General features: G+C 34.8%; 1 protein-coding gene across 1 annotated transcript; it reads right to left on the reverse strand.

Moving 5' to 3' along the window:
• Positions 1–959: 959 nt before the first annotated feature.
• Positions 960–6,962, reverse strand: LOC107643891 (DNAJ heat shock family protein). The gene is made up of 2 exons (XM_016347640.3): positions 5,966–6,962; positions 960–2,068 (listed from the first exon to the last, which is right to left on the reverse strand). Exons 1-2 carry the CDS (start codon positions 6,589–6,591, stop codon positions 1,624–1,626), a joined length of 1,071 nt encoding a protein of 356 aa, XP_016203126.1. The 5' UTR covers positions 6,592–6,962; the 3' UTR covers positions 960–1,623.
• Between the last annotated feature and the right edge of the window lie 5,309 nt (positions 6,963–12,271).

Consider the following 12,271-nt stretch of genomic DNA (forward strand, 5'->3'; position numbering starts at 1 on the left):
GAACAACTAAAGTTGCGAACAACGTACATAACAGGCTGCGTTTTTAAGTTCAATATTCAGATAATAATTAATTAATTAAGAATTTTAATTTTAATTTTAAGAATCTGAATTTTAATTTTACTTTTTTTTTAATCTGTTGTTGGTGTTGTTACTATATACATTGTTCCCTTATACTTATGCAATTAAATGACTATATAAACAATAATGTATTTGAAAAGTAATTATTTTACTAAGATGACAATATATAATTGAATTTAATTTTGATATAGTCAGTGTAAAATAATTTCATGCCATATCAATAAAAATAACTACTTTTCACATTAACCATATAAATAATCATCTAAAATAATAGATGTGATTACACAACTATGTAAATTACACCGTCAATATATCAAAATTAAAATCTATATAATTATATGTTTATGTAAAACTCTTACACCTCAAATTTTTAAGTTATTCAATGTAAAAAAAGAAATTATTAGTTGTGCACATTATTTCCCTCGGTAAAGAAGTACCTTCAAGTTTCAAGCATTAAATATTAGGAAATGAAGACACAAAATGTTATCTATAAAGAAACAGAAAAATGAATAAATAGACAAGATTATTTATTCTCCAAATTAGTGTCCCAAAATTTTTTTAATCAAATTCGTCTTTTAAAAATTTTAAATTAATCATATTAAACCTTTTAAAAATTTTAAATTAATCATATTAAACCTTTTATCATCACTTCCGTTGCAAACGGCATTAGAATTTATTAATGTAATATATTAGGTAACACTACAGCACACACTTCGTAGTCCTAATTGACGGTTAATATGGTAAATTTATGAAAATGAAGACAGAAAATATCTATCTCTTCTTTATCTCTGTTTTTTGTTTCAACATTAATATCTAGATGCAGACTTAATACCACAATTAGAAAATGTTAATACAAATATAGATAACATAAAGAGCCATAATGATAAAACTGAAAACGTAGCAATAAACAGAAATAAATAAATTCAACTGATAATGAGTCACCCCCTGCCCCAAAAAATAAATAAAACATAAAAACGAGGGGAGGGGAGGGGAGGGGGTGGCTCAAGAATCAACAATATATACAGCTTTCGATACATGACTAAAAAGTAAAAAGTGATCCTATGATTCTATAATCTTGACATGAGTTTAATCAAAAAGCAAAACAAGTTGATTTTGTTAAAGTCAAAACCCAATAGAATTTATCCTACCTAGCAAGCCACTCATTTCCACGAGACATTATGTTTCCTACCCAGCAAAAAATCCAAAAGTTAAAGTATGAACCCACCCTATACCCAGCCCCTTAATACTCCTATTTTACCCCTGTAGAGTATTCCATTTCTTGTTATTCACATCCACCATATAGCACCCAAACATGCCTAGTCAATTTCTTTCCATTTTCAATATTTTATATTTTCAAGATTTTAGAAACAGTGACAACAAGATTTAGTTGTTTTCACTATTTCTAGTTTTTCTTTCACAAAATTTTGAAAATAGAGCACACTGAAAAGGAAAACATTCAATGCAAGCAGAAACCAATCAGGCCTAACATAAATATATTTACATGTCGCTAAACACCACACTCCACATCACTAAGATATACTAAGACTATGAGACTCCACCCAATACTCTCCTGAGATCAGATTTCTGCTCTGGAGTTAGCCTTGAAGGATACTTGACATCAAGCTTAATTCTCAAATTCCCCTTCTTCCCAGGTTCTTTCGATATGGGCATTCCTTCATTAGGGACAACAACCTCAGCACCAGGTTTAATAATATCTGTGAGTGGGATCATTAGACTCCTTCCATCCAAAGTTGTCAAGTCCAAAGTTTTACCTGTAAGAGCCTCCAAAAGTGATATCTCCTGGTGTATCACCAAGTCATTACCATCCCTTCTATATAGAATGTGTGGTTTCTCATCTATCACGAAAACAAGATCGGCTGGGATGACACTTGGCTCCTGGTTACCCTTCTCCGGGAAAGTAACCTTTGTTCCTTTTTTCCATCCAGGTTTTATCTCAATTGTCAAAATCTCCTCCACATTCCGGAACTTTCTGAAATAGAATTGCTTGTGTCAAAATAGCAAATATAGAAATCAACTCGACTAGGTGTAAAAGAACCACAGCAGAATTTTTTTTTCTTTTCTGAAGACATGATCATGCAATTAGTATAACAAGGCAAAGTGTAAGATACTAGTACCAATGCAGCTAAACTAAACAGATAATACAAAGAATAAAGCAGAATATAGAGTATGATAGTAGATAATGCAGAAGGATAGATTAGAGAATACAGGAAGATGGAAAAGAGGCAGAGGGGCTGAATGATACATTGATGTCTCAATATCATTCTTGCCTCTGAAAATGACTAGTGGGATGTAGAAATATACGAAAAGGAAGATACAAGTTGCATTTGAGAGACTATTATCTCGTCTGGGTTTTGTTCGGCCTAATTTCTAAGCTAAATGACTCTAATTCTCTTCTCTCTCATACAATCTCATTTCTCTCTCTCCCCCCTCCCCCCCTCTCTCTCTAACAACATGGCCATACACCACTCGCAGTATAAAGTTAATTTTGATACATAATCAGAATATAGTAATTAACACTGTTCAACAAAAAGATACTAGTATTATGACTTTTGAAGAAGCTACTAAGTCAAATATTTTTAATAACACGGCAGTACATAATTGGATAAAGGTATAAGACACTTTTCCACTAACAGCATCTCAGAATTAAATTCCAAAATTTATACTCATGCACATTTTTTTATTTAACTGAAATTATCTTGACAACTACAAATTATATATGGTTCAATATTTCCCAAGACCAGTATAGAGCATGATACAGAACTCTAGAAGAGGTATCACAACTTGCGCCACAAACAGCATGAACATACTGCATGAGGGTCCACAATTATCAGTTTTTGAGAACAGATAAATAGGCTGTCTGTTACTTATGATATTGAATCCATAACCAACAGGGTGCACAAACAATCTTATCATTGCAGAAAAGACTATTAAAGACCTTAACCCATGTCATTTTATTTATTTATAATCTAAATCCTCAACTGAACTAATCTAGTTGTCATTCTCGTCATCCATTCAATGACAACCTCATAATGGGTTTCTATACTTAGCTGCATAACACCCATACCATCATGTTTATCTATTTCGACCCCTACTTTTCAGGTTTCTCAATCAAAATCTACAATAGTTATGTCAAAACAAATTTAATTTGAAGTAGACTTGTTACAAAAGGCAAATCATCTGTCAAGCAAACCAAATTTTATAGCAGGATGACTATTTTCTTTCTTTCTTTTGGTTAAAAATTGCAGGATGACAAGTATACACACAGCATCATCACACCTATCACAAGAAGGAGATAACAATACATATAATTACAGGCAGTTTGGTTGGATTTCCATTTTCATTTCCAATTAACATGTTTCCATTAATGATTTCAGAAATAACACTTTCTCTTCTCTTTTCCTTTCCTGCTTTCAAAATTACTTTGATTTTCAACAATTCTTTGAGAGAAAAGGACAAATAGGTCCTTGACCTTTTGATACGAGGACATTTAAGTCCTCAAGGATTTAAAAATATATTTAAGTCCCTGACCTTTTCAAAACCTAGACATCAATCCCTCATGTTCACCTGGGTCTGTCAGACCCAACAGAAAAATCAAACGTAACTCCCATTGTACTGACTTGGTTGATACGGATGCACATATGAGAGAGTTTTTAAAATGGTCTAAATTAGACCCAGGGATCAATATGTCTAGATTTTGAAGAGGTCCGAGACTTAAATGTATTTTTAGATCCTTAGGGACATAAATGTTCGTGGACCAAAAAGTCAGGGATCGATTTGTCTTTTTCTCATTCTTTGACATAATTTTGAAAACAGAAAACAAAATGAAAGCAAAGTGGGATTTCTATAATCATTAATCAAAACATATCAACCAAAAGTAAAAAACGGTCAACAAGTTATCCCTGAGTAAGCATATGCAATGTGATTTTAAATATTATAAAAATTCCATATATATAAATTCCAAAAAAGAAGCAGGGTAAACATTTACCTTCCTAGAAAGCCAAGGCCACCAAAATCTTCAGATCAAGAAAATGAACATAAATTATCTAACGGAAGAATAACATGATTTAGATTTTTCCTAATGGCAAATATAAGAGAGATCAATTTAATTTAATTTAAAATTAATACCACTTTTAATAATGAAAGGAAATTTCCAGACAGAACAAGCAGAAAAGAATTTCTTAGCCAATTGCTGGTCTTAGAATGTCCAAATAGCCAGGGGAAATGCGAGTAATATCCTCAATATTATAAAAGACCAAAACTCATAATTGCTAGCAAATTTACTATTTAACATGCTCAACTCAGCTATGTTCAGATATATTCTTCAAATCAAGAGTTTGATATATTAATCATTTGATTCCACATCCTCAGAGGTGTGTCATTTTAAATTGTATCTTTCACAAGACTAGGTAACAGTGTAACAGTGGGGGATGCTGCAAATGTAGAGGCTAATAAAATTATTCTTGATATCCAAGTGGGGAAACAAAAGGTTCATCCTCTAAAGTGACCCCTAAAATGGAAGATTCAAAATCAAGATGCGTATGCAATGGATTCACAACAATATATGTTTGCCTTCAATGCATTATACAATTAAGTTCAGCCACACAAGTGCAAAGTGTACATTCCCTCTTAACTAAGTACAACTCATAAATGTCAAAGCTATATCCCACTAGCTACTGCCTTTTCCCCAAGTACACTGTCATTTTGGCACTATGAAGATCATAAGTATGAAGCACAACAAACTAACACTTCCAAGATCCGAAGATGTCAGCAAACACAACTAGGTTAAGTTACACTTGTGAATTATGAATGCCATCCATTTGTTTGAACACCAATTCAGTCTTTTAAGGAAGATTGTTATGTAAATTAGAAACAAAATAAGACAAAGCCATGAGATTAGTTTATCTAATAAAAAAAATTACTTATACAATTGTTCTTCTTGGTTGAGAAAATTGATAACCTAATAACATTCACTGCAAAGATTAATTTTTCACATATTTAACTTTCATATGCATATCCCAACAATCCTGGGTGATTGATGCTTAACAATACCCTAAAGGTTCATTTCTTAAACCACATTATCCTGCATCAAATCTGAAATTGTTAACAAAAGCCACAAATCCATTTTATGCCTTAGAAATAGGGTAGATCAACCACTCTACTAGTAAAACATTCCACTACAACAGATTAAAAAAAATGAAAGGAAATGGAAATCATTTATTGTCAGAGACTAAAAAGACATCATTTCCTGTCTCCCTATGAATCAAGGATTCGACTTCAAGATCACTATTATGCAACTAGAAGTTTAAGTAGGGAAACTAGAACTCTCTCATAGGACCTTATAGATAGAGTAGGTGGAAATTTGAAATATAGAATAAATTATGTATTTCAATTTCACTCTACCTTGAAAGTTAGTATAATTTGGTCTGCATTTTCCCCCTCACCCACACAACCAACCACACCTTTGCCGCCTATTTAGTTCAAAACAGCATATAGCATTGTTTGACTAAAAAAAGAAGAGGCTCTATTAGAATAACTAATTAAATTGTCAGACATATATGATTGCATTTGCATACACATCTTCAAAAACGAAGAGACAATTTAAAATAAAAGAGAGCAGAAAGCAAATGTAACTATCTATCTGCTTCTGATGATTATTTTCTTATTCCGTCGTTTGTTTTTTCTTCAAATTTCATAAACTAAAAAAGCACTCCATAAAATAAATGTACTTCTCTTATTTAAAAATAGCACAATCAGACGCACCTAAGTATCAAACAGTTAAGATTAAGAGAAGAAGCCCAAACATTTTAAAGACGCTACTATGTTACGTTACGGTTAGGGTTAGGGTTCGAAACTGGTTCATATTTACCCAAAAGTATCACAGACTGTTCTGGAGATCTTCATCTTCTTCTTGATTCCCTTGTATAGTTCCTCCAAGCTACACGGCAGCACGTTCTCGACAGCAGCAGCCTTCCTCGGCGCCCCGGCGAACCCATTCGACGTCTTAAAGAACGCATCCCTCCGCGCGCCACCACCTCCCCTCGCCCCACTGCTGCCCACGTCACCCCCTTCGCTGCCGAAGATCTCGGCGTAAATGTCGTCAGCATCGCGGGGATTAAACCGAAAGGATGACGACGACGTGCCAGGGTTCTGGCGCTGGTGGTGTTGGTGTGCGCTGCCGTTCTGATAAGGGCGCGAAGAAGAGGAAGAAGAATAGTAGGAAGATGATGACGACGACGACGACGGCGGAGGCGGGGGGAACTGACCGGACTTGAGAGCCTCCTCGCCGTAGAGATCGTAGATCTGACGCTTCTGAGGGTCGCTGAGAACATCGTATGCTTCGGAGATACGTTTGAATTTGGCCTCAGCTTCGGACTTGTTGAGGGGGTTCTTGTCGGGGTGCCAGATCATTGCGAGTCTCTTGTACGCTTTCTTCAGGTCCTCGTCACTCGCGTTTCGGTTCACTTTCAAAATGTTGTAGTAATCCATGCCCATTCGCTCTTCTTCTTCGTCGTCCTCCTCCTCCTCTTCTTGTTCTCTTTGTCTCTCTCACACTCACTCCCTCCCTCACATGCAATCAAAATTTTCAGGCTCTTTATTTTTTTTTCCCCCCTTTTTCTTTGGAATGGGTAGTTACGGTGACGGTGGTGGTCTGGATCTGATGGTTACGAGTGAGGGTAACGGAAAAAGGCGTTCTTTTTGGTGGGTTTAAATCCGACGGTTAGGAGTTGGGGAGCACGATGAAGATTGTGATGGATGATTACTGGGACGGGAAGTCGGAAATCGAAATTTTATGTGGGTCCCCTCACCCATAATGACCTTACACGGATTTATCTCTCTCTCTTTTACCCTAAGATCTGTTCTATATTCCATAACACAAAATTTAGGGAACTAACTAGAGGTTAGCTAACTTAGAGGTTAGCTAACTCTGTCAATGTCAATTTTTTTTTTTTAATTTTGATTTTAAAATTTAAAAGAGTAAATTTTTATAATGGTCTTGGATATTTAGGTCGTTATCTAATGTGGTCTTTAAGAATCTAATTGCACTATTGTAATTCTCTAAATACAACTTCGGATATCATAATAATTCCTAGATATCTTTCCAGTAATGAGTCATCATCGAAATGCTGACGTGGTCTCATTTTACTAGGTTGAATGGTGCCAATGGCTAGTTGAGCTGGCACAATTTCAATTTATACTCAATGTGGTCCTCCCTTTATATTTAACCCTAAATTTCCAAATCTTCAGTAAATTAATTTCTTCTTCTTCTTCATCTTTCTCTTCTCATTCTTCTTCTTGTTGTTTTTGGAGCCGAAAGTTAATATCCATGATGGGTGGTGGGAGCACTGATGCTGGAAGCTCTATTCATTCACCGTCAAATGACCATTGAATGAGAACGCAAAGTAGGAGCAGAAGATCGGGAGTACCGGAATATAAGCAGGATATTCAAAAGGTTGAACTAACCATGTAGCGTTTCAAGCCTATTCGGGTATAATGCCTTGTGGAAAAAAAAAAAGAAAGGAGGCACATAAGATTGAAGACCCTGTCCCATAAATGATGATATTTACATGATGATCCATACTTGTATGTTCTTTTTTTATTTTTTTTGAAATCACCTCCATAATGAAACATAATATTCAACATCTCTTTTATCTGAAAAAAAAAATCAAAAATCATTACTTAACAATCACCATAAACACAAATAGATTTTTCTATCTTATTTACATTATTAACTATTCAATAAAAAAATAATAAAAAGAATAATATATGTACACAAATAGATTTTTTTTTATCTTATTTACACTAACTATTTGCAGGATATAGTCACTTTATTTAGTATAGGGCCAATAGAATCAAATGTTAGAGTTCTGTAAAAATTCGGGCATTGAAATCAAGCAATATCTTCCACAGAACAAAACACGCGAAGAATGGATCGAGCATTTTGGTTTCAAGTAGCAAAATTTTAAAGACACAGAATAAATTTTATCCCAAAAGAATATTGACTCCTCGACAGGGAATTTTTAATTGAACAATAAGAAATGTAGGTAAACCCTCCACTAGTTATAACTGCCTAAACCCAAATCAACCAAATGTAAATTTGATAAACCTTTGTTAACGATGAATGTTGTCCACTCAAAGAAGAGACAATAATACAATACCATAATCAAACAGAGCATCCTCATGAAACCCCAACCTAATCAAACCCTAGAACTATAATAACAAAAAAAGACAGATAACACTAACCACACTCACAACACAAGCATAAAGAAAAATCTTACAAAAAAGGAATAAATAAAAATTTACCTTTACTAACAGCAAAACCTCTTGTTTATAATTTTAATGTCTTTTAGATGCAAGAATTTTAACCTCACTAACAGGACCCTACGGTAGCGACATTGATGAAGATAGGAGGAAGAAAAAGAAGAAAAAGAAGAAGACAGACTGTGGAAGTGAAAAAGATGAGTGAAGGGAGAGTGATCAAACTCGTTTAACATTTTTATTTTGACTAGAACGACGACATTTTTAACAAAATGGGGTGCCAAACCAAAATGTCAACGTTTTGGCTCTCTCCAACGTAGCAACTTCGTGACACATCAGAGTGTCGATGATGACTCATCACCGAAAAGATGTTCAGGGACTACTATGGTGCCTGGAGCCGTATCTGAAGGATTACAATGGTGCAATTGGAATCTCAAGGATCACATTGGGTAACGACCTGGATCTCAGGGACCATTATAAGAATTTACTCAATTTAAAAATTTAGTTTTTGTATCCTTTCTATTTCCGTGTCATATAACTCTAAGTCACAAACCATTAATTATACGGACTTTTGCCTTCTCTTTCCCGCACATCCTCTTATTTGTCACATTGTTGACTTCGGCCCCTCCCACTCATTGTGTCGCCATCGTGTCTTCGGTGCACCACTCTCGTTGTGCGAGTTGGCTCTCTCTCCAGACCTCCATCGCATGCAGCCACCTCTCTTGGAGCGTCTGTTCCTCATGTCGCGATGTGCAACTCAACGTGCAACTTATCCTCAACGCGATTGGTCCTAGGAGCTCCTCCTGGGTCGTCATCTCTTCTTCTTAATTTTGGATGATTATTTTTACTAGTTTTGGATGTTTCTTTCTCTTAATTTTCGGATATTTTTTTCTGTTTTTAGATGTTTCTTTTTCTTAAGTTTCGATTTTTTCTTGTGTTTCAGATGTTTCTTTTTACCAATTTTTTATGTTTCTTTTTTCTAAGTTCAAATTTTTTTCCTTATATTTTGGATGTTTCTTCTTTTTAGATTTTGGATGATTTTTGTAATAGTTTTAGATGTTTTTTCTTAAGTTTTGAATGTTCCTTTTATTATAATTTTTTTTAAAAAAAATTGAATATCTTGTTTTTGTTAAGTTTTGGATTTTTTTATTACGTTTCGGATGTTTTTTTATTAAAAATTTTTAAAATAATTTTGGAAGTTTTAAAATGAATTTTGGAAGTTTAAAAATGTGTGCAGTTTTTTTTTTAATTTGCAGTGAGTAATATTGAAAAATGAAAATAGGGTTAGATTTAGATAAGGTTATCAGATATTTCTTTTTTTTCTTATTGGACCTTTTGTTGTGGCTTATGTTGTAGTTGGTTAGAGTTAGTTAGTACCTGTTTTGAGGGATGCCTGAAACTGGGTGGTATTTGGGCCTGGACGCGAGGTCCAGATTCCTTTTGTGACAGCGTCTGACTTGTATTGGAGTCGAGGTGTCGTCGTCCGAGTTTCTCGTGAGAAGGTGGGGATGGTACCTGTAGGGGACTCCTATGCTTAAGTTAGCAAATACTCAAAGCAGATTTTTTAGTAGATTAGACCCTGAATATATCTGAGGATGGTAGTATATTTATAGCAAAGTAGATAACTACCTTTAAGAGTAGTTCCACCTTTAATGATGGATAACCATTTTTCTTTTTGTAAGAAAATTGTTGAGATCTTCTTTTTGGATAAATGGGATATATCTTAAGAGTTAGTTACTTATTTAGATAAGTAGAGTGGGACTGCTATCATTGCGTCCGACCTCTATGAGGTCGGATGAGTGTAGATGAGGTCAAGTCTCTTAAATGGACCTTTATTTATTTTGTCCCTGGCCATTTTTAGGCCAGGGTATGAACAGTGCCCCTACTTGAGTTCGAGCTTTCCCTAGCTCGGATTCAAGCATTTGTAGATCAAACTAATTTTTTGAAGGTTAGAATACCAGATCGGGCAAGCCGCCTTCCTTGGAGCCAGGTCGGGTGCTCGATGTGATTTAAAATGTGAGGCATTGCGTCTTTTCGTAATTCTACACATTACTCTACGGTTACATTGGTAACCGTGCCCTATTAATGAGGGGTGTAAAATGACTCCTTTGCCCCTAGTATTTTATAAATATCCAAACTTTTTCTCTTTCTTCTTTTTCACTTCTTCTGAAACATTCTTGCCCATCCCTCTTCTTTCTCCAGATTCTTCATTTTATTTGTCTCAACATTTCAAGATTTCTCTACTCTAAATTTTTGCTTCATGTTTTTGCTACTTTCGCATACTCTTTCTGCCTCGTGCTCCTTCAAGGTTGGTCCCTTTAACTTTTGAACTTTCTTTATTGTGTGTCTTGTGTTCTGGGTGTATCCCTTTAGTTTGAAATAATTTTTATTACTAGAGGGTTGGAGATGATTCTTTGTATGTTTGAGGGTTCCTCTTTATATGTTGAAAATCATTCTTGAGGATATGCTTTCTTTGCTTGAATTTTCGGTTGTTATTGTTGCTATGAATTTGAATGGAGCGTTTTTCCTGTGTTGCCCCCAAATAGTGATGTCCGTGTTAGTACAGCGCCATTTTTATCTTTACAATGTAGTTTGTGTGGCTGATTTAGAAAAGAGGTTGAAACCATGGCTGTCTTCTTTCTTGCTGAGGATGGTTGCCTAAATGCTTTAGTTATTCCACCCAACTTTTCGACTTTGTTGTGATGATCATCTTCTTTGTATTGTAGGTATAGCCTTATGTATCATTCAGTAATTCACAACATATCCTCTAAAGTCCCGTCCGACTTGACTTGAGTAGATATATCTGTTCTTACTCATGTCTCCGTTATCGATAATAAGTATGCTGAGACTTTTCGTAGGCAACATAAATTATGTCTAAGTTGGAAGGATGAGAGAAATTATGAGATTGTGGTTGCCGACCCTAAGGAGAGGGTGTGATTTTTCCGACTTGATAGGCCGGAGCGTCACTTTATTTACATGTATGATTTTTTTTTACGAAGCTAGATGTTAGTCTTTTCTTTTCCGACTTTGAAGTCGAAGTTCTTAGTGTAACACCCTATCACCCTAACCCTTACCTCTAGCTGTAAAGCAAAGGACGATAATGCATTATGGCAGTTCTAAAACTCCATACCATAGTATATAACCAAGAAATATTAAGACTAGAAGCCTGATGAAGGAAAAGATAACCAAAGATGTATAATACAGAGATACAAAGCGCAAAGCATTCACACACGATAACTAAAGCGCGTTGGCACAAAAATAAGAAAACATAATATATAAAACCTTGTAAACAACTCCAAAATACACAAGGTAGTAGATAAAATAAGCAAGTCATATATATACAATATTCAAAAGGGGACTAGCCGCAGCCCGTGGAGTTTAGGCTGGCTAATTAAACAAAATATACAACAGAGTTTTGATAAAAAAAAAAAAACTATGTCCTATCTCTCAAAGTTTTCAAGTACAAAAGCCTCTAAGACAACCATATATAAAAGGGGAGAGATACTACAACAAAATAAAACAAAAGTAAAGCTGAGCCATTGATAGACTAGGATTATATCGATTCGGAATTTCTCAAAATAGGAATCACTTCGTCGATAGCATAGTCCAAATCGACAATCTATCCTCTCAAATCAAAGATTAATTTTTCCAATACAAAATATAAACCGAGAGTAATGAAACCTCGGGTCGTTCTCCCTAGGGATGCAATTGAAATGTCATGCTTTCGGTTGTGAGGATACGGGATTTTGAAATCAAAGAATGAAAGATTAAAAGAACTAAGAGATAAAAGAACTAAGAAATGATCAAAATGAAAATCAATGCAATTTAAAAAGGAAACAAGGTTAAAACTAGTGAAAATGCTAAGATATGCATAAAAGAGCCTTGACTTAGGAATGAGGGGATCCAAGGAATCCTA

The sequence above is a fragment of the Arachis ipaensis genome, chromosome B5, assembly GCF_059453495.1.
Source record: "Arachis ipaensis isolate K30076 ecotype BB chromosome B5, ASM5945349v1, whole genome shotgun sequence".
NCBI lineage: Eukaryota > Viridiplantae > Streptophyta > Magnoliopsida > Fabales > Fabaceae > Arachis > Arachis ipaensis.

Coding starts and splice junctions, on each gene's coding strand:
- LOC107643891 (XM_016347640.3), bottom strand. CDS start 6,591: ATGGGCATGGATTACTACAACATTTTGAAAGTGAACCGAAACGCGAGT. Junction 2,069..5,965: donor ACAGTCTGTGATACTTTTGG/GTAAATATGAAC, acceptor ATTCTATTTCAG/AAAGTTCCGGAATGTGGAGG.